The 25,361-nt window shown below is 43.5% G+C and overlaps 1 protein-coding gene and 1 long non-coding RNA gene across 5 annotated transcripts in view; one reads left to right on the top strand and one right to left on the bottom strand.

Moving 5' to 3' along the window:
- The first annotated feature begins 3,264 nt into the window (after positions 1–3,264).
- Positions 3,265–25,361, top strand: part of LOC132453287 (centrosomal protein of 95 kDa-like) — a 58,726-nt gene continuing 36,629 nt past the window's right edge. The window contains exons 1-3 of one of the 4 annotated variants that reach the window (XM_060046111.1): positions 3,270–3,514; positions 24,702–24,830; positions 25,060–25,167. In XM_060046111.1, the coding sequence (XP_059902094.1) occupies positions 3,490–3,514; positions 24,702–24,830; positions 25,060–25,167 (262 nt within the window). In that variant the 5' untranslated portion in view covers positions 3,270–3,489. Of the gene's footprint in view, positions 3,515–24,701; positions 24,831–25,059; positions 25,168–25,361 lie in introns of all 4 variants that reach the window. The other 3 variants (XM_060046112.1, XM_060046113.1, XM_060046114.1) reach the window with 3 other exon arrangements.
- Positions 14,908–16,423, bottom strand: LOC132453397 (uncharacterized). The gene is made up of 2 exons (XR_009524697.1): positions 15,612–16,423; positions 14,908–15,561 (listed from the first exon to the last, which is right to left on the bottom strand). It is a non-coding gene; the product is annotated as an uncharacterized LOC132453397 (long non-coding RNA).

Genomic DNA, 25,361 nt, shown 5'->3' with positions numbered 1-25,361 from the left:
AAGCTGTGGGAGACTCGAAGAGTGTCCCAGGCAAGTGTGGATAAAGTAGTCCTCAAATTCGTTGTCCAAGGCTTGCACCCCCCACACATTGTTCAGCAACAGGGCTTCATTGAGCTTGTGCAACATCTTCAGCCAAATACAAATGTCATGACGCGCAATACGGTTGTAAACAAAGTCACAAAGGCCTCTGTTGAAATGAAAAGAAACCTGAAAGCTGCCCTAAGTGAAATTGAATTCATAGCAACAACAACAGACTGCTGGACGGCACACCGTCGCGGTTTCATTGGTGTCACTGCACACTGGTTTAACCCCCAGACCATGCAGAGATCCTGTGCTGCCCTGGCATGCAAGCAACTGAAAGTTTCACATACCTTTTATGCCCTGGCTGGTGCCCTAAATGATATTCACACAGAATTCAATATCAGAGAGAAGATCGTTCGCACTACAACCGACAACGGATCGAACTTCCTGAAAGCCTTCAGAGTTTATGGGCAGTCTGACGAGAACAACAATCCTGAACCTGTAGGAGAGGGTAATGGAGAAGAGGATGACGGTGGCCAAAATGATGATTCCAATGAAGAGGAAAGCATTGAGGGTGTTGAATTTGTTGATGTCGGAGCCCTGTTAAAAGAAGATGACTACTTGGAATACCAGCTACCCAAGCACCATCGCTGCGCCTGCCACCTGCTCAATTTAGTGTCAACAGTTGATGCTTCTAAAGCAGAGAGCAACCCATTGTACAAGCGTGTGGCAAGGTCCACATTTTCCAAATGCTCTAGCTTGTGGAAAAAAAGTTCAAGATCAAGCACTGCAGCTGAAGTAATTGAAGACCACTGTAAACTACAACTCGTAAGGCCTGTGCCGACAAGATGGAATTCACTCTTTTCAGCTGTAGAAAGAATAGTGAGAATCACAAGAGAACAAGGAGAAGGAGCCCTTGCAGCTGTCTGCACTGAATTAGGTACACCTAAGTAAGTAATTGTTTTTCTGCCTTTCAGTTAATGAAGTGATTAACAATAGATTAAGTCAGTTTTATACTTTGAATACCGTACAACACTATGCCACTATACTATTTTTCCTTTTTAATTATCAGTTCCTCCAGTTGAAGGTGCTACATCAAGTAGGCTTAATGTTGCATGTTGTGTTTTTCTTTTCTTCTTTGTACAGGTTTACTCCAGTGGAACTCGCATTTCTTGCAGAATATGCCAAGACAATGTCTCCAGTTGCGAAGGCACTTGACGTTCTCCAAGGAGAAACAAGTGTGCAGATGGGATGGCTGGTCTCCACTATTACACTACTTGGATCCAAGCTCCATCACCTTCGCGTCGCCTCCAAGTTTTGTGAGCCTTTGATTGCAGCACTTCTCATAGGCCTGGACAAACGCTTCGGAGAGATGCTTGCCGATCCAGAGCTGATCGCCGCAGCCATTCTAGTTCCGAAATTTAAGACCTGCTGGACAAGTGAGGAAAATATCCTCAAATGTGGTAAGTGTCTCACTTCTCAACTTCCCCTTAATATGTGTCATTTCTTAGCCAAGTACCGCTCAATTTCAATTTCCCTTCAGTACTAGGTCTGGGACACACACACGCACGCACGCACGCACGCACGCACGCACGCACGCACGCCTCAGCAGCCTGTGAAAGACTGTTTAGTGTTGCAGGGCTGATCTTCAGCCCAAAAAGAGCGTGCATTGGCTCGAAGAACTTTGAGAACCAGTTGCTTTTGCGGCTGAACAAAGCCTATTGGTAATTCTTTGTTTCATAGTCTGTGCTTAACTGGTGTAGATATTGTGTTTTTTTTTCAGGAAATGTTTAATCAATTTGTTATGGTGGGTCCCTGTTCGCCAAGTTCTTAAGGCTCGATTCAACCGGAGGCGTACGCGCCGCGGGACGGCTGCGCCGCGGGACGGCTGCGCCGCGGTCACCGCTGCTGATCGCTTCCACTATAATCAATGAGACCATTTCCACCGGGCGTGCCGCGGAACGTTTCAGCAGTGTCCCAGGAGCGGCGTGCTGCGCCGCGGCGCTATCTTTCCGTCCAATTCTATTTTTGCCGCGAGCCGCTGCTAAACCGCGTCAATTTCGACAGAGCAGGTCGAGCCGGGCAGGAAGTGAAAAGTAAAAGCCATAGAGCATCCGGTCAATTTTCAAAATAAAACACAATACTCATGTAACTTCACATCAACATTATTACGTCATGACCGGTGGATCTCAGAGGGTCGGCAACATGGACGACGAGAGACTCATTGTCGAAGTTCAGCAACATGAAGTCATTTATGTACCAAATCATCCTTTTTATAAGGAAAATGTCAGAAAGGACAAAGCGTGGCATTTAATTGCAATAGTTTTGGGAGTGGAAGGTGAGTACATTAGGTTTAGGATTATCGCGTGATCTCGTGATCTCGCGTGAATACGGCTGGCTCCTGCAGCTAAGCTTGAATAAAGGCTTTTGATAACATGCCTCTGAAGTTTGACTTTTTGCACCATTCCAATACTTACAGGGAAATAGTCATCATATCTTCCGCTCCATGAAACGCATGTTAATGCTCAGTAGTACACATATGGTTCTTTAATGTATTTGCATTGTACTAATATGCGTTCATTTTCAATGGGCATACATGTGTCTGAAACAGGTGCATCCCAATTTTTTCAACATTAATATTATAGTCATTAGATGGCCTTTAGAAAAAGGTTTTTGGGGGGGAAGTGGGGCAGTGTGCTATAGAGGTGTGCTGTGTGTGTCACAAATTCACGGATGGGATAAATGCAGAGACCAAATTCCTTGTATGTGTGAGCATACTTATTTTTTCCCCCTTGCATTACTTTTACTTTAATACGTAGTATTCAGTCTCTGTCAGTGCGCGCGATGCATAAGCTAGGTGTTTAGCTAGTGTACTGTTAGTGTTTACTACTGTACTGGAAGCTAAAACTACTTTAATAAGTAGTTTTGAAACCAGTACTTTTATACTTTTACTTAAGTAAAAAGCTTGAGTTGATACTTCAACTTCTACAAAAGTATTTTTAAACGCTAGTATCTATACTTCTACTTGAGTAATGAATGTGAATACTTTTGACACCTCTGGCTGTAGCACAGTTAACGGACGAGCAGAGGTGGTGACGTCATCGAGTCCGCTGCTGTTCCAATTGCAGGTACGTACTCGCGTGCTCGCAAGTCTGTGGTTGAAGTACGGACTTGCCAAGTACGTACTTGCAAGTCATCGAGTCCGTAGTACGCGTGCTAGGAATTGAGAAACGGCCATTCTCTGATCAGACCCACACGATGCGGCGTCGACCAATGTGAATGGACCTCGAGGCCTGTCCGGAAACAAAGAGCAGTGTCTTATCCAATCAGGGAAGACTTGGTTTAAACAGTACAGACCGGTTGAACTTGCGAGTCCGTCTATTAACGTGAGCTAGCAAAGCCTCCTCTGACTCGGGTGCATGTAGGAACTAAATCGGACTCTAAGCTGTGATCTCTTGCTGCTCTTTGATGGGAACTCAAGAAGGAGAAGAAGGTACTGACTACGATACACGTTTAGCTTCATTGCTAGCTCCTCTGCTTTGTTACTCCTGTATTCCACCGACCAGCTGGGGTTCAAGTGGCGTATCACTGAAGTGCCGTATCACTGAAGTACCGTATAACTAAAGAAACGTATGACTGACGTGACGTATTGCCGAAGTACCGTGTTACCTAAGCAATGTATTAGAGTAGCATGTTGAATGTTGTACCTATGGTTAGCCTCACTGGACCGTCGTACTGGTTTACTACTGTACGTGCTGCTATTGTCTACTGGTATGTAGTACGTACTGGTGTTTACAACTGTACGTAGTGGTAGTATTTATAACTGTACGTACTGGTATTGTTCACTATTTAACGTAATTGAGGTGTTTAGCTAGTGTACTGTTAGTGTTTACTACTGTACTGGTAGCGTTTACTTTTATAGCCTCCATTAAAGAAGTACTCTTCTTACATTCAGCCTTGCTGTAAAACAACGTGAAGGCAGATCGTATTCCGCGGTGTTAAAGGGGTAGTTCGGAATTTTGGACATAGGGCCTGATTCCCAAGTGAGCATTGGTATTCTATATCACTGGAGACAGTTTAACACATTTCATTCAGTCCTTCTAGTTGCAGAGTTCGCTCGTGCTAGGCTAGCGCACGGCAACGGGCAATGCTAGCCTGCTATTAAAAACAGTCTTAAGGCCAATTTCCACCGGAATCGGCACGGAAGCGCCACGGCAGCGAAGCGGCTGTGTTCCGTACTGCAATCCCCACTGGAAGCGGCACGGACACGTTCCGACAGATGGCTCAAGACGTGAATAATTATAATAAGTATTCATCCAATATTATTCACGAGTTATATTGAAACCATATATATTATAATATACATTATAATATATATATATACATAGGCCTACCTTATAATCAACCATACACATGACATAACCCATTAAATACGGTAGACCTATGATTTCTAGATGTCATGGCAACGTCCACTCGCGACACTGGACTTGCGAGGCATCGACGCAGACTTTCATTTCTTCTTTGCCACTGATTAGCTATTGATACCATACCATAGATAGACTGTATAATATATAAATACCCTGTGAATTGCATAGGGATCGATGTGAGCTCATGAATATTCATGCGCAAAGGCAAACTGATTGGCTGTAGTCGTGTTCTGAGACACGGCAGCGAACCGGCAACTTTCAGAAATAGAAGAGACAAGTATCGTAAACGAAGTGGTAAATCAATTATAATGCTAGACTATAGATTTAAATGTCTGTGTTGATAGAATAATGTTAGAAATAAAACTAACCTTGCATCGCATGAATCATCGAGGGACAACTTTTTCCCCTTTAATGGCATCCTGGACCACGGGGTCCGGGATGCCATTCCTCTCACCACCACGGTGAAGTTAGTTTTAGGTTGGATATTCGACGGATATTCAGTCCAGTTCCAGCGTCTTCACGGAGATTTGCCAGGCAATAGCAGCAGGAGAACGGTTAGCGCTCCTCGCAGAGCCTCGCGGTGAATTGCTGGAAACTGATTTAGGGACCGTCAATAAATTACTTCACGTAAATATATCAATACAAAATACTTGCAGTTTTTTTCAATAGTTTCCATTTCATGTGACCCAGTGACTCCAAACCAGTATCCAATTGTAAAAGTAAACCCTAAGAATAAGACAAACCACTTTTTATGGTATTTTAGTGCTTCCTCTATTTTATATGAATATTAATATGCAGAAATTATCTTTTTCTTTCGATAGCTTCCATGTCATGTGACCCAGTGACTCCAAACCAGTATCCAATTGTAAAACTAAAGCCTCCGGGAAAGCATCGTCCTCCCTGCATTTGGCAATAAATCCATTCACACGGCCAACTATTGCCTGTGCTCCATCCGTGGTGATGGACACCAATTTGTGCACTGGGAGCTGGGTTTTCGTGATAAAGTTATTGAAAGACTGAAATATATCCTCTCCTCGCGTGTGTTCTTTCATGGGCAGTAGTGTTAACAGCTCCTCTTTTGCAGTCATGTCAGTAAACACCACAGTGATGTTGATAGGTTTTCAATGTAGTGAGTCCCCGGGACCCACAGGTGGTGAGTTGGGTGGGTCCCTGAGAAATTCAATGGGTCCCGACTCCCCAGTTTAAAAAATGTGTTTCTTTTTTATTATTATTCTATTTCTTAAATTAAATTAATAGTGTAAAATAGTGTTAAATAGTGCATTTGTTTGATTTGTGCATAGATGTGCCTGTTTTGTTATAACTAGTGCAAATGTCACAATACATGAAATTGTCATCTGAAAAGCGCAGCCATTTGTATGTGGTGAGCCACTGCTTCAGAAAAGTTCGCTTTTTTTGGGAGGAACATGTAGAAGGTTGAGGCACTTCTTCTGCAGTGGGCTCAGTAGAGGGTGAGGCAGAAGTAGGTACAGGCAATGTTGAGGTACTCTCTCTAGGCTGATCAGAGTCAGGGAGGAGTGCAGAGGTAGTGGGGACAGAAAATGCAGCTGCAATAGTTTGCTGACCTGCAATAGGTTTCATCTTTTTCTTTGGTGGCATTTTTGCGTTCTCTCTTCTCTGCCTGTTTCTCGAGAAAAACGGGATCTCGTTGGAAGCGCGATGTATGCGCAGGCGCCGTTTGGGCATAACAATATGGCGGCTGCCGTTCAATGTAGTTTTCATCACCACCACCGGATTATGTTTCATTTATTTCATTACAGCACGTCCCCTAAACGTTACAACATAATCGACACGAATGAGCACAGCATCGAGCAGTGGAAACGTGGGTTTATTTACTATGAAGTTTGTATTTTTAATTGTTGAAATGAAATCAGCGGTGACGAGCTAGTTGTTTTGGTAGCGGCTAAATTAGCATGTCGCGATACTTTGTACAGGGGATCACGTCAGCGCCGAGTAGATGCGCAGAGGGTTGAAACAGTGCTTGTCCGGTCTGCTCACAAGAAGGTTTCTTTGGCCAGTTACTGTGATTAAACACGAGTTGTTTAATGTTCACAATGTATCGTTTTTTCATGGGGAAAATGAGATGCGTCCCCGGGACGCATGGATAGTGAGTTTAGTGCGTCCTTTCAGATTTTAATGCGTCAGGGACGCAGGACGCGTACCTAGCAACATCACTGCACCATCCGAATAAAAATGCACAACTGGGCTCTGTCACTCGCATCCGTAGATTCGTCCAACTGCAGGGAAAAAAGGCCTCGCGACCCTAACCCTAACCCGTCTTGGAAGGACTTATTGTTCTTTACGATTAAGGTTGAATCCCATTACTTGGCTCGCTTCAAAATCTCAGCCCTACCCCTCGCCGTGGAGCCATGTCCCAATACCAGTTTAAAGGTAGCTTAAGGGGTAAGGGGGAGGGCTAACATCCCCTCAAAATTTAGATTTTCGATGGGCACACTCAAAGCGCTTCAGTTCTGACTTGCTCCCACAATACCTTGTGAGAAAACGGAAAATCAAGATGGAGGGCGAAAAGATGCGACAGGATTGGAAAAACAGAAATGTAAGTGTTTTCTCTGTAATTAACTGTTAATTATTTTATTAATTATACTCTGCAGCCCGGCCGCGGGCTTCGAAGCCCGGCCGCGGACTCTCGGAAGATCTGGATATCATACGACATGCCGGGCTCATGTCGTATGATATCCAGATCTTCCATGTTCTAGTGACTCCAGGTTAAAAATAAGCTTTATACTAATATATTATATTAGTAATATTGTATAAGTAATATTATATATACTAATATATTATATTATATTAGTAATATTACATGGTTAATCAATGTATTTTTTGGCAGTACTATATTGTGTACATAGCTATTATATATTGTACGTAACATATGGCCATATCACCCACTTCTGGCATATAATTCCTAATTCCGTCTTATTCATTTTCTTTCAGGACATCGTTGAGTCCACTGCCACCAGCCCTCCCACCTCTCCCTCATGCTCCTCCACCCCAGGCACCTCTTCCACCACCCCAGACACCCCTTCCAAGAGGAGAGTGCCAGGGAGCAGGCGAGGCATGAGGAGAGCGAGGCAAAGTTGGCGGAATGGTGGAGAATAGTGGTGCAACGGTTCACGGGTTCCCCGTGATCCGTACGGATCAACCATCACGGTTCGGGACGCAAGTGATCCGCGGATCAGCTGATTAAAAAAAAAAAAAGTTGTGCGTTGACGTGATCAGCGCATGTTTAGAGGACAATTCCGGTATCAACAACATCATCAAGTATCGTAGCGAAATACAGTTTCTGTTGTGTTTTATTTGGCGTTCCGTAAATCCCATTGAAACCGGAACCGGACGTTTTTAGGTTTGGTTGTAGTCTTTTCGCTCGGTTCGCCGTATCAACAGTAGGGCTAAAACCGAGCGAAAAGACTACAACCAACCCCCCTTGCAATGAGCAATGAGTCTCCGAACCGAAATCAATGGATTTACAAAATGCCAAATAAAACACCACAGAAACTGTATTTCGCTACCAAACTAAAAAAAAGAAGATAAGGATGTCTGCATTGCCTTGGGAGAGTGTAGACTCTAAACTCTCCCCAGGCAATGCAGACATCCTGAATTGTAAATCCAGGTTTAGGGATTATTTACTATCCTATCCATGTTAAAAAGAAGGAATAATGCCTCAGATTGCAAATTTTTTATATATTGACCATGCTTAGAGGAAGCAGGATTATTACCTAATTGTTCACTTTATTTTGTTTTTACACAGTTGAAGATTTAAAGTCACATTTGTCTTGTTATCTTTATTGTTGATCCGAAAACGATCCGACCCGTCACTCAAAAACCGTGACCCGATCCGAACCGTGAGCTTTGTGATCCGTTGCACCTAGGGATGCAAACAATTGTCGATTAGAGATTACTAGATTAAATTACTTGCAATTAATCGCATTTTTAACCCGTAATTCCCCAACCGTCCACGTGAGGGCGCGCTTGATGCCAGACGTACTTGACGCACAAGCGGGAACACAAGCGGGAACACAAGCGGGAACACAAGCGGGAACACAAGCGGGAACACAAGCGAAGCAGGACAAGACAAACGAAAAGCGGGACACTGACACCGGGATCCCACCGGACGCGTACGCGCCGCGGAACGGCTGCGTCCATCTGCCCTGCGTCCATTCCTACCGGGCGCGTAACGGCAGCGTAGCGCTGCCTTGCGAGCCAGCCGTATTCACGCGAGATCACGAGATCACGCGATAATCTTAAACCTAATGTACTCACCTTCCACTCCCAAAACTATTGCAATTAAATGCCACGCTTTGTCCTTTCTGACATTTTCCTTATAAAAAGGATGTTTTGGTACATAAATGACTTCATGTTGCTGAACTTCGACAATGAGTCTCTCGTCGTCCATGTTGCCGACCCTCTGAGACCCACCGGTCATGACGTAATTATGTTGATGTGAAGTTACATGAGCTGAGTATTGTGTTTTATTTTGAAAATTGACCGGATGCTCTATGGCTTTTACTTTTCACTTCCTGCCTGGCTCGACCTGCTCTGTCGAAATTGACGCGGTTTAGCAGCGGCTCGCGGCAAAAATAGAATTGGACGGAAAGATAGCGCCGCGGCGCGGCACGCCGCTCCTGGGACGCGGCACGCCGCTCCTGGGACGCTGCTGAAACGTTCCGCGGCGCGCCTGGTGGAAATGGTCTCATTGATTATAGTGGAAGCGATCAGCAGCGGTGACCGCGGCGCAGCCGTCCCGCGGCGCGTACGCCTCCGGTGGAATCGAGCCTTGACACGATGAAGAGGGCAAAACGGAGTGCAGTATGGAGCCACTTTAAGTTGGTTAATGACGACAAAGACGCCAAATGCACAATATGTGGAAGTATTTTAAAGTACCTCAACTAAACGACTTTGTTGAATTACCACCTAAATGTGTCACATTCAGAAGGAAATTCAGCTTCTCAGAAGAATTGCCGCTTATCAATTAATCGTTCATTGATCGATAAGATGAAACAACTATCGATTAATGAATTACTCGATAATTTGCACCCCTAGTGGAGAAGATGTGATTCTCCATCATTCTCTCAAAAGGTGTGTGTGTGTGTGTGTGTGTGTGTGTGTGTGTGTGTGTGTGTGTGTGTGTGTGTGTGTGTGTGTGTGTGTGTGTGTGTGTGTGTGTGTGTGTGTGTGTGTGTGTATTTTTAGATGCGTGGTTCAGTGTTTCTTATTTAAATAAAGTGTTTCTTCTGAAGTGTTCTTGCCCGAGACAATGGCAGCCAGTCTGTCTCTTGTAACATTACCCGGGGTCTGGTTATCTGCTAGGGGGCCACGGGGAGGTTGGGGGTCAAGCATTTCTAGTTCAGCATCCGCATCAGGCTCTAGCATGTCGCCATTTTCAAGGCACACATTGTGAAGAAATGATGACGGGGTAGAGTTTTCCCATTTGGTAGGGGATCGGTTAGGGGTAGCAATGAGCATGTGCTATGAGGGTAAGGGTTAGGGTTGAGACAGTGAGCCAAGTAATGGGATTCGGCCTAAGTGGCTCACCCGGAACGATGCTTCGGTGTAGGCTTTGGCTTTTGAAGTATGCTGTGAGAATAATGACTGCTGTCCGGACAACTGGCATTTTAGTTCCTTCACCTTTCTCTTTCTCAGCTCACTTTTCGGCGGGAAGTTGGTGTCGTAGTTTTTATGAACAGTCCAAAAATGCTGCTCCACATTTCCTTTCTTCGATATTGCGATGGTAGACTGGTAGATGAGGCAAACGAACTTCGAAAATGACAGTGAAAAAAAACTCAGAGTAAGAAGCCAACGTTTTTGGCTTCTTACTCGGTCCAGCTCCCCCACTAATTTTTATACCCTTTTTTTAACCCATTTACTCTGAAAACGCCTGCCAAAGACGCCTATAAAAACCTATTTATAATAGATATAAGTGTCCTTATCTCCTGAGGGTTTTCTGAAAAATACTTAGAATTGTCAACGTCTATGAAAACGTTAATATCTAAGCCTCTGTAGCACATAGAAACATGAAATAAATTGCATTTAAAAGGTAAGACTCACAGGTTGTATTAAAACATGCTCCTTTAGCACTAACATACCAACACATTTTTATAAAGAATCTCAAAATCAGATTGGTAAGGAAAAATATTTTATATGATCAAATAACATCACAAATAACATTTTAAAACATGCCAACACACAGAACAAGGCACCTTGGTATGATAGAGGTGGGAAAGAAGTGGGCAAAGTCTTGAGACCGGGAACATTCTCAGTCTCTGAGCTCCATGGCTCACATCTCTCCTTTTTGAACACATACACACACATTTTATGTACTTTATTTGATTCCACATTACAAGTTAATATCATTTTAGGAACCAAATGTGATGAATTATCCAACAACTATTTGACCAACAAACATCTTGTTATGGGAATGCATCATTAAGGGTACAGGAAACATCTCCTTTTCCAGATGAACATGCTCCCTATAACAGTTGATATTGAGCAGTACTTAGCTAGCTGTCTGGCCCTTCTTTTACTTAGTCCACTGATGTTAAGTCCACTGACCACCAGCCTATGCACATGGCCTAGACTGCCAAAGACAAGAACAATGAGGACACATTTATAGCCACAGCTTTCAATGGCAGATGTTAGAGGATGGTAAAGGACGAAGGCGAAGGACGTGATGCATGAAGCACTCGCGGTGCAGAGGAAGGTCACATCGCCTGCACCCCATCAGCGTGGACCCAGGACGCACGACAGTGCCGCTGCACTTCAGAGAACACTCCCTGCAGGTCTTCCTCTTGGTGTTTAGCTGGACCAGGTCATGCTCAGCAGAAGCTCCAGTTGGGCTGGTGGGGAGCACATGGGGAGCAATTATTTTGGTGACGGGGATGATCAGCTCCATGACCGGATCCTCTAGCCAGTCTTTGTAGCCCCCCCTCCTATATTTCCAGTCGGCTCCTCCTGCATACCTGGCAGCCACAAAGGCATTGTAGCATGCCACCGTGAGGAAATAAAAAAACAGCCTCCTCCACCACTTTGTAGATCTAGGCTGGATCTGGTAGTATCCCACCATCTGGTCCAGCAGGTCTACCCCTTCATGTGCTGCTGATAGTCAGCAAGGCAGGCTGGCACACAAACCTCCACTTGGCGTTGACCTTCGCCTTCCTCCTCACTGACCCAAAAGCTGTCGGGTCATGGAAATTTGACAGGACCATCACTGCCTTGGTGTCCTGCCATATGCAGAAGGTCAGGTCTGCTGCGCCACCTTGTATTGGTGCCTGTTCATGTCGGCCTGCTTCGTGAGGTCCTTGCTCTTGGGGAGGCCCTTTCTATTGGCACGCACCGTCCCACAAGCTTGTACCCCCCCTGTTCTTGAGGTCCACCATCAATGGTACACCGGTGTAAAAGTTATCCATATATATGGTTAGGTTGGATCCAAAATAAGGTTTGGCCAGGTCCATCACAATTCTGTGAGCCAGGTCTTTCTCTGCCTTACCCTGAATGGCCCCCGTGTAAACCTGGAAATTGTTGACATAGCCTGTCTTGCTTTCCGCCATCACCCACACCTTTACTCCCCACTTCACTGGCTTCATGGGGAGGTACTGCCGGAATGCCAGGCGTCCCTTGAACTTCACCATGGACTCATCCACGGTCACAAAGCCATTGACCTCATAGAGATCCTGGAATTTGACAAGGAGGAGGTCCATGAATCCCCGGAGTTTCCAGAGCTTGTCAGACTTGTCCACAGCAGGGTCCATGTTATCTTGGAGATGGAGATATCTAAAAATGCACATAAGATTAATGAGTTTATGCCTAACATTGCCATCATATTTGTTGCATGTTGTATGTTGCAGGGATATTGGCAATACGGTTGTGCTGTGTTTACCCAGAGAAATACCCCAGGAAATCGTATCTTGTGTGGCCAAGCTAGTTTTGCCATTACAAATATAATTTAATAATAATAAATGTTAAAAATAAATTTACATTACAGGTTACTTGATTCATGATAAAGTGAAGCTACCACCAAGCTACTGAGGATTGTAGTAAGTTACCATCTTCTAGGGCTTTGACTTATGCCCAAAAATCATATTCAAAGTTTGTTTGTTTATTAATATTAATATTCAAATATTTATGAATAATATTTTGACCATTAAATACCTTCAGTAAGAGCTGGATTGGGCTTCGCGGGTTTGTTTACCGGCGTTGCTAGGGTTTGAATATTTAGGGCTGCTTAATATTAGTTTGTTTTGATTTATTTTTTGATATTCGTATTATATTCAAAAAACGAAGTTCGTAATCAAAGCCTTACTATCTTCTCTACAAGTAGTGAAGCTACTGCCCAACACTGCTATTTATTATGCTATTGAATTATTATGGCATTATTATATTAATAGTAGCAGAAGGCTGTAGCACCACTATCATTACTGGCCATGACGGAGACGTCAGTGCGCTAACGCTACCGTATGACATAGGAACTCGGAAGAGAGCGCAAGAACACAAATCATTACCTCCAGATCATGTCAAAACGATCCCGTGCCATTGCCTTGGGGAAGTGTGTTTAGTACAGCCACTTGGTCTGCCTCCAATAATCCCGGCGTGCTGTCAGTTTCAGGACCCCAAAAGTGAAGCAGAGCCCGACAACGTTTTCATCTCGGTTTTGGAGATCGGGTTCCACTTCGAATTTGATGGGGTTTGGCCGCGCGTCTGGGGCCGTATTCACAAAGGATTTTAGGGCTAAAAGTAGGTCCTAACTGGCGAATTAAGGAGTAACTCCTAAAAATAATGGGCGTGTCACTCTTAAATTTAGGACTCCTAACTTTGTTCACTAGGAGCAATTCACAAAGTATTTTAGGCCTAAAAGTAGCACCTAAGTCTAGGAGAGCTTAAAAGTCCTCAAGAGGACTCCTAACTCAGTAAGACCTATTCACAAAGAATCGTAAATGCCTGCGAGACGAAATGTTAGGGTATTAAACTTGTTGTGGAGTTAATCGCAATGCAATAACATCCCCGACTAACAGGAATAATCCGATTAGTCCCGAAATAAAATGTTTGGCCACACTACGTTATTTAGCAACAGGGGAAATGTAACTTTGCAATGCCGACGATTTAAAAATATCGCAACCATCAGTCAGCCGTGCCATAAACTTTCCTTTGGACATTCAACAATTACACAGCGTGTAAAACACATCGTATTGGCTCTTTGACGCCTTTTATTTGTTGAATCCATATTTATTATTGTTTACTGATTTCTTCCATATATGCTAGAGCACACAAACATACACGAAATGTTATGGAGAGAGGAATTGGGCAGATGAAACGTCGGTTCATGTCCTCCCCGGCGAAATACGCCTCACCCCAGAGAGGGCAAGCACAGTCATTACTGTATGTGCCATTCTACACAACCTCTGCAAGCGGAGGAACATTCCACAGCCAGACGATGATGATGATGATGATGATGATGATGGCGATCAACATGACAATGAATTTGGCCGTGTGGAACCGAGTGGACCGGCATTTAGGGATCACTTTGAAAACACATTTTAGGTATACACCTTGGCACAAATCAGTCAACACTTGTGTAGTTCATAACATTTATTTTCTTTTAAATTTTACGTGTTTTTATTGTTTGCTTTCTCTCTCTTGAACGTGCAGGCTACAACGTCATTATCGTGGTCTGCACAAAATTGTCATCATGCGTGTATTCTGCTAACTGCACTATAACTACTTAATAGGAATTCATTTCTAGCCTAGGCTATTTCCTTGTTTTTCGGTGATTCAGTGGGCTCGTCTGAACAACCAATCACCGAACTGACTGCTTCTAAACTCGTGCACGAGAGTTGACGTAATCCATAGCAACGGCGCGTCACTCTTAGTTCACTCTTTGTGATTTATCCTTAGTAAGAGTAGGTCTCAGCGGCTTTGTGAATAACTTTTAAGAAAAAACTCCTGCGTAAAATGTTTTAGCGCGAGTTAGGAGCACTCCTAGCGGTAAGATAAAATGCTTTGTGAATACGGCCCCTGATCTGCATATAAATTAGTTTGGGTCACCAACATGTCCCAAAGTTCATCAACTATTCGTGAAAACACCCCAAGGGGGGTTTCATCCGCAGCAATCGGCTGCTTTGGTCCCGGTTTTCGAGTGAACTGCTTGGGATTTCCGGGCATGTATCCATCCGTCTTCCAGTCCACCTGAAATCCCGCAAAGTCTTCGTCGTCCTCCTCCTCTCCTTCGACCCAAAATTCCCACTCCTGGGCATGATCCAAAGGATCATCAGGTACAAGGGTTGACACTAAGGTTTCAAAAGCACTTGCCCATCGGGCAAGTACAGGTCAGGTTCAACTTGCCCGAATGTGATGTTCACTTGCCCAAATTATAATCAGAATCGTGAACAGGCCTCTTTTTGCCAGGCACGCGGCCTGGTTTTGGGGGGGCTCAGAAAAATCACCCTAGCTCAGACTGAAGCTGAATGTTAGCTTCCACACATGTTGTGTTTAAAAAATAACAAACTTCTCTTTGTTTACTTATTTATCGAGCGGTCACATCGTGCCATGAAGTGATTTCAGTCCACCGCAACATATTAAAGCTATCGCCAAGTTATATGTAGACCTGCATGATTTCATGCAAATGTACTTTAGTAAATGTCAGTGGTAGTAGCAAAGATATGTCTTTTGTAACTTTTACATTTCTTGTAGCTCTAACTGAATAATCACAATCGCGTTTCTAGTAGTGTTGTCAGTCACGATACTGAATTTTCTAACTTTGACACTATACCTGGAAAAATATCGATATTCTATACCATTTTTGATATCCGGGGAAAAGTTTTTTTCAGGAAAGAACATACCCAAAGTAAATAGAGTATCTCCACAACTGCAAGGGCGATAATGTCATCTTTGTGCCAAAAGAAAGATTGTTGTGAAAGTGAAATATTCAATGGGGATGATACTTGGTTAAAGTGAATAAAGCCATGGCATAAGTGGAAGATAACATTTCCACCTGAAATAATTATCAGTTGGTCGTTATCAGTTGGGAGCGATGTCTTACTATGAGACACAAATAAAGGTAGGTATCTTACAATTTTGACACTGACACCTCTATTTAAAGTTCAGGGCAAATATATTTGAATGCACCAAGCCAAACACTCACAAATAAACATATGGCCACTAGATTGCGCTGAAGAATATGTTTTCTGATTGAAGGCAATTTACACTGGGTTATCTGTTTATGGTGGTTTTATTCGACCAGAATCAACTTTGTGGACAAAAATCACAAAGGTAATACTTCATTTTTGGTTGTTAAAAGAAAAGGGGACGTTTCTTCATAAGTTGTTATTTGCGAGTTTTAGTCACAGAATGATATGGTTTGGATTAAGTGGAGGCTCAGCTTTCATGTTATATATAGTTTGTGAGGGTCCAATTTCGTGAAAAAGATCGCTATTGCTGTGCATGTGCACAGTTATGAAACCCAAAACCGTGTTCTTGCATATGACTTTCTTTGGTAATTTGCCTCAATCCAAAGTACTTCCAAGCTGCACTCCTCCATCACTACTCCATTTTCCTTCGACCTAAACCGTTGGCGGAGGCACTGCACTTGCGATGCTAGCTTTGTTGGCTAACCTTTAGCTAACACCTTCGAATCGCGGCCAGAGAACGCACAGCGAGTGACAGAAGGCGGGGCTATATTCACACTGAAGCGATGCGTGTCTGTTAACTCGCTTTCCGAGAGAAGAGAAGACTGCGCGCTGATCAATTGCAAATACTTATATTTTGTGTTATTTTGCGGCAAAAAAGGTTGTTCTGCAGTTTCTAAAAACATTTGAATAAATAGCCTTTATATTAACATCCACCCAAAATCCACTTGCCCGTTCGGGCAACCAGAAATCCATCTCAACTTGCCCAAATATGACTTTTGGTTGCCCCGGGCAAGCGGGCAACTGTTAATGTCGAGGCCTGAGGTACAAAACCCACTACCTCCACCTCCCTCTCAAACTCCCCAGTCTCTCCCAACTCCACATCGCTGCCGTCGATGTCAAAGTACTCGTTGTTAGCCATTTTTGCCATTTTTTTATTATTTTTTTTATAGGTTTGCGATTTTATTTGATTGACGTGATTGTCGGCCAACAACGACATTTGGATGGTCACGTGGATTTTAAAGACCCACAAGACCCACCTCATGTGTATTTGAACCAATGACAGTGTATTCTATGCTGCATACGTCAAGAAAATGACGACAAATCAACAATGCTGCTCGACGCAGCAGCCTGCAGGAGACTCAAAGCTGCGCTACGCAGCAACCGGCGGGAGATGCAACGCTGCGCAGCGCAGCATCCGGCACGTATGGGTTAATATTAGGGGTGTGACGATACACTCAGCTCACGAGACGAGACGAGACACGATATTGGGTTCACGAGAACGAGACGAGATTTTAAGAAAACTACAATGACAAAATATATGACTGGACCAACAGACTTTTATTTAACCAAGTCGCGCATGCATTTTGAAATGTTTTATTATAACTTTACATGCATGAAATTGAAACTAAAACTACAATTTATAAAAGTTAAATTAAAATAAATTAAATAAAATTAAATAATTCTCTCTTTTTCAAGTGCAAACAATATTACGTGCAAAACCAAATCAAAGTACCCAAAATGTACTTTGATTAAATGTATTCGTTTTCGCGGTTATTCAGCCTCTTCTTCTCCTCCGGAAAAACACGACCGCATTGCATTGTGGTATACAGGAGTAACATGTAGGCTACATCGTATGTACACTCAAATTTTGGGTATTTTAAGTGCATTTTATAGTGCATGAAATTAACCACTGAGAATTCGAACACCACTACAAAATGGCGAGCACCCTATATAGTACACTATATCCGTGATAGGGAACGATTTTGAACACAGCTTATGGCTGCTTTCGATGCTTCCCCTGCTTCTCCTCCTCTTCTTTTCCTTCTCCTTCTTTAGGTTCTGGCAGCTAAGATGTAGCAAAGGTGCATTACTGCCCCCACAGGCGACAAATAGAAGTTTGGATAAATCACAAATCTTGCGAGACCGATTTTTAACGCGACGGGTAATATCGTCGAGTTTAATCTCGCGAGATCTCGTGGCACGAGATCTCATCACACCCCTAGTTAATATTAAGAGAAAAAACCGAGGGCTAAAAATTGGAAGGTAACTCGGCAACTCGCAAGCTTATTTTTTACTTTCCCGCACTTAGCGCCGTGGTTTGCGCATGCGCAAATCTCATAGGGGGGATGGATGATAGGCTGACGTCTATTTTTTTTTTAATGTTTTTTTTTCTTCAATGCCATGCGATCTACCCACGCTACCTTCGCGATCGACGTATTGGGCACCCCTGCCCTAGACCAATGCACACCTGTCCGGCTTCGTTGTACTAACAAGACACACCTCATTAAAAATTCATATTTTGCACCTCCTATTTTATTTGTTATTTTTAAACATCCCATTAATTTCCTGTGGAAAATGGCTTTTTGCTCAATAGCTTCTGAGATATGGGACCAATACACCCCAGACCAATGTATATCTGTTCTGCTGAGTAGCACTAATAAGACGTCTTCCACATGAGGCTAAAGCCATTCCATCAACCCAGTTCAGCCTCGCCTTGCTCAGAGGGGTATCCATCAACCAAGCTAAAGGCAAAGCCGGGCTTATTTCGCTTAGCCTCGCTACTTTCATCTAGCGTTTGCATTCCATTAACCGAGGTAGACCAGCGGAGAGCCACCGGGCCTTATGCTGCGTTTTAATATCCATCCGTCTTGGAGGTCCGAGGACGTTGCCTAGCGACACGCACAAACACGCCCCTTTTCCTCGGACGGCGAACTCGCCATCTCGGTTGAACTCAGTGGTGACCGAGCAAAATTCCGAGACAGAATTCAAGATGGCTGCGCCCATTGTGACTTGAAGTATGAACTGTTTTCATTGTGCTTGGACCACTTTGGTGGTTTAAATGGCAATTGCAATCACTCGTATTGCAGCAATACCTTACTGCGTCCGTATCTCTGCCTATGGCCTATAGCCTACTTACTTTGGAGCGCCTGGTCCTCTGCCAATGTTACCGCGACAACAGCTTTCCGGGTGGCGTCCATGTTTTCCTCCAACGACCGAGCGAAATAATAAAACGATTGAAGTGTGGGCGTCAGATCCGAGATCCGAAATTCCCTCAAAATGCATTGCATTGCATTTTGAGGGAATTGCGGGGTCTCAGCAGCAGTGTTTATATTCCTGTACGTAGGCTACGGCAGCGGCGGACTGATACCTAGGTTACCTGCCGCTGTCATTGCTACAAACACAGAGTACAGTGAACGAAGGAATTCTATAAGCGTATTCAATTAACAAGATATGCCCACGTTTGGAGGAGTTGGCGATGCATCTGCTTTTGAAGACGATTATGAGGAATTTGTTGTATCCAACGAACCGTACATGTACGAGCCGGTGTTTTGATGTCCAAGCCAGCAGCAACAAGCCACAGTTGAGTCCTTTCTGGATCTCTCACTGGAAATTGGTGGAAACTTTGTGGTGCCCATCTGTACCGTTTATTTCTACAATTTCTAAAAGCACACTGAACCATCATGTTGCCTAGTCGTTCAATTGCGCTTCTGTCCCACGCTTCTCTGTTTACATTCTTCTGTCGTGATTCGGTTAGAAACACTTAATTTGACGTAAACCGGTTGTGGTGTCGCAAACCGGTCCACTGCACTACTCATATCCCCAACTGGCACCCTTTCCTCGACCCCATTAGTCTAGTTACAGCCCCCCTGAGGCGAGGTAGAGCTTTGGGACTGAGACTGAAACCTCGGACCTGTCTTGGCTGACACCTGGCGATGTTTCGTAGTATCTTCAGGTTAGTTATCCCGGACGAGCCCCTGTTGCGTTTTTTCTTGAAGAAAGTAGTCCAATCCTTCGTCGCTTTGAACTCACTTTATTTGTTAAAGTAGGCTTATTTCGGTGTGGTAACTATGAAGTAAGAGGGAGGGAATTGTATCTAACGCGTGTGAGAGAAATCCCGTGAGCTACTTCGAGCCACGGGCTTAGGCCCGTGTCTTTCCGCGGGTCTACCTATGGTCCCTCCCCTAAATCTGAACTCCACGCTGGAATCTATCAAGTGGGCGTGGCCTATGTGAAGTGGGCGTGGTCGGTGTGACGTAATGGCTCCCCCATCCTCACCTGTCTAAAGGTGCTGCTATCTGTGGCTGGAGTAGTTATTGCAGCTTATGTGTTCGATCCTGCTTCCAAGTGGCTATGTGGGGGCAGCTTATGTGCTTAAAATACACAACACCCCCAACTGTAGGGGCAATTTCTCTATCAGATTTTGCGTCTAAAAGAAAAAAGTTCACCCAGATTCTACCCTCTTGATGTATCCTAACTTCAGGGAATCTTTGAGAACTCAAATTAAACTTTTTAAAGAGTTAAATTTGCATTCTGCACCATCACTAGGAGTTACTTGGGATGCTTTTATCAAAGGACATGTAATCCAACTCGCCTCCTTTAAGAAAAAGTAATGCATGGCCAAACAGTTGGACCTAGAAAAACAAATCAGGATAGCCGAAACTCAATTCAAACAAAACATGTAACTTGACAAAGCTGACTAGGTTGAAGTACAAGCTCAATGCTATACTTTCTCAGAAAGCTGAATTTTCGCTTTTTAGGGCAAGACAAAAATATTTTGAGGAAGGCGATAGGGCTGGCAAACTTCTCGCAAGGTACATCAAACAGAGTGAAATAATGTGTACTATACCAGCCATCAGAGATGAGAATGGCAACTTACTTTCAAACACTAGGGAGATAAATTAAGCCTTTAAACCTTTTACGTTGAACTCTACACTTCTGAATCAAGATGATACAGAAAATACGTCATTTCTTGCTCCCCTCAAACTTCCCTCGCTATCTGAGAACCAAATGGAAGATCTCGATCTTTTAATTACTAAAGAGGAAATACTATGGGTCAGGCAAGCTCCCTGGCTTAGATGGGTTTACAGCCGAGTTCTATAAGGCCTATCCCGAAGAACTAGCCCAGTTTCTTTTGGTTATGTATAATGAAGGCTTGGCTAAGGGTAGGTTGGCCCCGTCATTATCAGAGGCGCTTATTTCTCTCATCCTGAAAAGCGGCAAAGATACACTAGACTGTAAAGACTATAGGCCTATTACCCTGGTTTCATGCGATAGCAAAATATTATCCAAAATCCTCGCTAACGGACTGGATCGGGTCATAACGTCTTTGATTCAAGCCGACCAAGTCCGGTTTATACGCTCACGCTCTTCTTCTGATAACGTTGGGTGCCTTATTGACATTATGTGACCTAAAAAGAATGCTAACTCCCCAACCGCCGCTGTCTCGTTTGATGCTGCGAAGGTTTTTGACAGGGTGGAGTGGCGTTATCTCTTCTCTACCCTAGAGACCTTTGCATTTGATAATATGTTTATTAACTGGATCAAACTTCTATGCCCAACACAAAGCTTCAGTTTCCACAAATGGCTTTTTTTCTCCCTCATTCGACCTTGGAAGGGGCACAAGACAGGGCTGCCCGCTGTCTCCGCTTCTTTTTGCGCTGGCTCTCGAGCCATAAGCTGAGGCCATCCGAAAGGACCCAGACTTCAAAGGAACCGAGATAGGCCAAACCGCCCAAAAGCAAATTTTATATGCAGATGACATTCTCCTGTTAATGTCCGAGCCAGAACATTCTTTGCCCTCCTTACTCAGAATAGTTTACAGTTTTTCAGGAATATCTGGATATAAGGTTAATTGGCCTAAAATCAGAGGCACTCCCCCTGACAGCATATTGCCCTAGGTTACCTTCCGGAAGTCCTGCGAAGGGCAGTTGAGCTCCACCGCGTGGGCAGATTTGACCAGGCATATGGGGGCATGGCAGGAGTGCCTCTACGTAGATGATTTCCCGGAAATGTGAACAAGTGAATCGCAAACGTTGTTCCGAGTGTTTAGCGCTCTGCACAGCCACCCCAGACTGTCAGCAGGGAATACGTCGAAATGCATGTGCGTCATTATTTGACACTTAAGTATGGTTAAACATGACTATCAATTATTATAACAACGTTTATAGGTCATAAAAGTCGAAAAAGCATAATAGGTCCCCTTTAACCTCTTAAACCCGAGCGCCCCCGGGGGCGGGGGCAGCTGCTCCAACGTGTGCTGTAAACAGTTGTAAACAGCACCACCATGCTCCAACATGTCCATGGTGCATACCCACGTAACGGGAAGAAGCTCGGCTAAAAGCCCATGATAACCATTTTTACCTAAACAAAACACAATTCTAACACCAAGCAACTATATGAGCCCATAGTAAAACACGGAAAACGTGCATGCGCTCATACTGGCCGCCGCCGGTTTCGAAAGCTGATGCTTCACAGATTTCAATGATATCTCTGTCATCATTCTACGACGAAAACTCACTGAACTAGCAGCCAAAGAAGAGCAAAATATATAAACAAATAAAAAACGTTATACAATGTGATACTTTTGATTGGCAAATTGTGTTTTTTTACATGGATTTGGGGCCCTCGATTTGACTGTCCCTCGACTCTAATGGCTCTAACGGTTCGATAGAGGGGTCAATCATCCAAATTGACCAATGGATACCCAAGATATCTTCCCGGGTTTGACTGGAAGGACAGCATAATTCGCGCCAGAAGCGCCGAGTACTTTCTGAACACGCTTCAGACACTCCGGCTAGATAGAGACATCCGCTCCTACTACACGCTTATTACAACGTTTGCATTTCTAGTTAGCTAGTTATTTTGTATTTTCTTGCCTTTTTCTTCTATTTGTTATTATTTTAAAATAAATAATGGCAGGCTGGAGAAAGATCGATACTTTTACGGAGGCATTCGCTATCATTACTAGCGACAGTGGGGCTACTGTAGTCCCTCTCGAGTCATCGTCTGACGACAGTGACTTGCTGTTGCCAGAACTGGACACGGACAACAGTGATTCAGAATATCGAATTCCATCACCGGAAAGGTATGTAATCTCTGTTATCGATAACTTATTGATTTGGTGTCAAATTGACGATCTATCTACCTTATTAGATATTATCTATCTATCGATCACCCTACTCACTCTACTCATTCCAAACACTCACTACCGGTACTGTGCCGTCCTCGGTATGTCTGCTAATACCCTGACGGCCAGTTAAACTCTTTCCCAAAACACCAAGACTCTGCAGACGTATTTCTGACTTCCACAGGTTTAATGGACGCACATGGGAAAAGGTGAAACTGCAACACACAAATAAAAAGGCAGAGAAATCAGAAATCTCATCTCAAACTAATAAACAAGAATATTTACTTGTGAAAAACATTCTGTATGGTCATTTGAACACTATGAACGTCGTCAAATGACCCACGTGTGAACTAACATGGTATTCGTATAGCCGTAGCACATTTGAACTTGCAATGAAAACTATGCAAACTTGTCACAATAGTGATTAGTACCTTTAAAATTAATTAAAAATATATACCAACGATGCTATGTAAAGCACAAGATTTGGCAGATGTGATTCAATTGTTCTGAATTTTAGAGATTTGAACGGAACACTGAACCAGCTAGACGCAACTGCGAGTTTACTTCCTGGAGTCACGTGATTGGCCGATTGGAACCGCGCGTCTTAAAGGGAACGCACCCTGAACAGAAACGCATGGGAAATGCATGTATATTTTACCTGTAACATTGAACTTCTACTCGTAACAAAACAGGTACTCTTTGCCTTATATTTATATTTATAATATTATTTGCATCAATTATGATTATCAATATTTGTGATATATAGTTTATTTGATACTATCTCTATCCTTTCTTCTCTTTATTCCTTTTTGCATTGTTGAGAGGTCCTAGCAAACCAAGCATTGCTGTCCAAGTGATAAATAAACTTGGATTTGATTTATTATCCTGCAATGAATTTAGTAAATGCACACACTCAAACTGGTGCAAACTGGATTGTTGGTTGACTTCCCCAGTACAGGTCTTGTTTACCCCAACATATTGTTACTTGTCTGTTTGAAGTTACATTATTTTCTTTCTTCTTCTTGGCTTCCACAGTGATGATGCTGATTATGAGCCACCTTCATCGACTGCTCCTGCTCCAGCGTCAGCCCCCCCTCCCCCACGGCCATCAACAACTACCCCCACCTCTGAGCCAAAGAAAGCAAAATCCACTAGACGCGCTTCTGCTCCCCTTCCTCAGCCATGCTTTTCCTCATTTTTATTATATGTTGTTCTCAAATATATCTGCTCCAGTTGGAGTCAAACTTCATTTCGATTGTATGGTTTTCTTTGACTGGGAAAATGTAGAGAGGTCTGGGTGAAATTTCAAAACAAGTCAAAACTGTTGAATTTGGATGGAATGAATACCTATAGTGATATGTCAGTGAAATAAAATTAGTTTTACAGTCTGGTACCTTAGAAAGGTCAAATGGCACTGATGGTGCCCAAAAGTGGCACCATTTAGTCCGTCTGGACCTACCTGTACTAAAACCTCTCTAAAATCACTTTATTCACTTTATTAGCATTTATCCTGGAACAGGGTACTCATCAGATGTTGTTATGTTTCCCTAAAGGTTCTGGGCTACTTTCCCATAGTTTCAAGGTGGTATTCACTAAATAATGTGTTTTCTCTAGGCGAAAATTGAAAATTGACATTTCTTACTATGTTCTCGCTGAATTTACTCTGACACAGTAACATCGATATTGATTCTGACACTTCTGCAGCCACCTCACAGGTGTTACCTTCTTTTTGAAACCAACTTTATTCATATAGCCCTTGTAGTTGTGGAGGCATTCTCTATTCATTATGGGCATGTCATTTCGGTCAGGAGGCCTGTGAAATAGGCCTAGGGCTTAACAGGTTAAGTAAGAACCAAAAAACGAACAAACAAACTGGAAGTTTTCGTTTTTTTTGACAAAACAAAAAAACTAACCTGCCAACCCGCAAGGGCTTTCGAGTCTTGGGAGGAGGGGCGGGCGGACACAACTTTGAAGTTGGACGGCAATATCTATTTTACACGCTAATGCTCGATGTTATACATGATATCTTAAATATTCAAATAAATGTCCCGTCCCCCCCCTCTGATTCAGCAGCCCTTTTCCATCTTCCATCTTTGTGTACCAAATACTATTGCACATTAAATATAGTAAACATCTATGGCATATTTGAGATCAACTGGATAAGGACAAGATGCACGTCTCTTTCTTTTTTAGATTGGGTAGATGTGGCCAACGATCTGCTCAGGAAGTGTGGTGTAAACTTCAGGCTGACAAAGTTAGCAGACTGTGTTGGCAATGTATTCCTTGCCTTCTATGAGAACATCTTGGGGGTGAAAGTTCCAGGTAGGTTTAAGTTGTTTCACCTCTTATAAGAGCCTCAACATATCCACCGGAAGAAGCACATCTTAGAAAGAAAAGATGCACATGTTGTCGATGTCTTGCATGTTATGAACAATGTGGCCAAAGACCAGTCATCCTGCCTGTTTACATCCCTGTAATCTGTGTGCTTTATCCATGGTGCAAAAGTGGTTTCAGATGACAACTTGTAATATGTGTATGCATTTTTGTTAAGGCGTTATTGCTGACCCAAAAACTCCAGAGGATGACATCCACAATGTTCAGTCTGTGATCGACTCGCTGGCTCTGGACTACCTACAGATCAGCCTCTCACACATCACAGGTAAACATTGTTCAGTGCATGATCGACTCACAGGCTTTACATCAGCCTCTCGCACATCACAGGTAGACAATGTTCAGTCTGTGATCACCTCACTGGCTTCAGATCAGCCTCTCAGGGCGCACTAACACTAGGCCATCTGTACCGTGCCCAAGTCCGTCACAGGTTAAACATCAGAGGTTAACAATGTTCCACAG

The sequence above is a fragment of the Gadus macrocephalus genome, chromosome 3, assembly GCF_031168955.1.
Source record: "Gadus macrocephalus chromosome 3, ASM3116895v1".
In the NCBI taxonomy this organism is placed as follows: Eukaryota; Metazoa; Chordata; class Actinopteri; order Gadiformes; family Gadidae; genus Gadus; species Gadus macrocephalus.
Note: the sequence above shows the minus strand (reverse complement) of the source record. Positions and strands in the feature narration are given on the sequence as shown.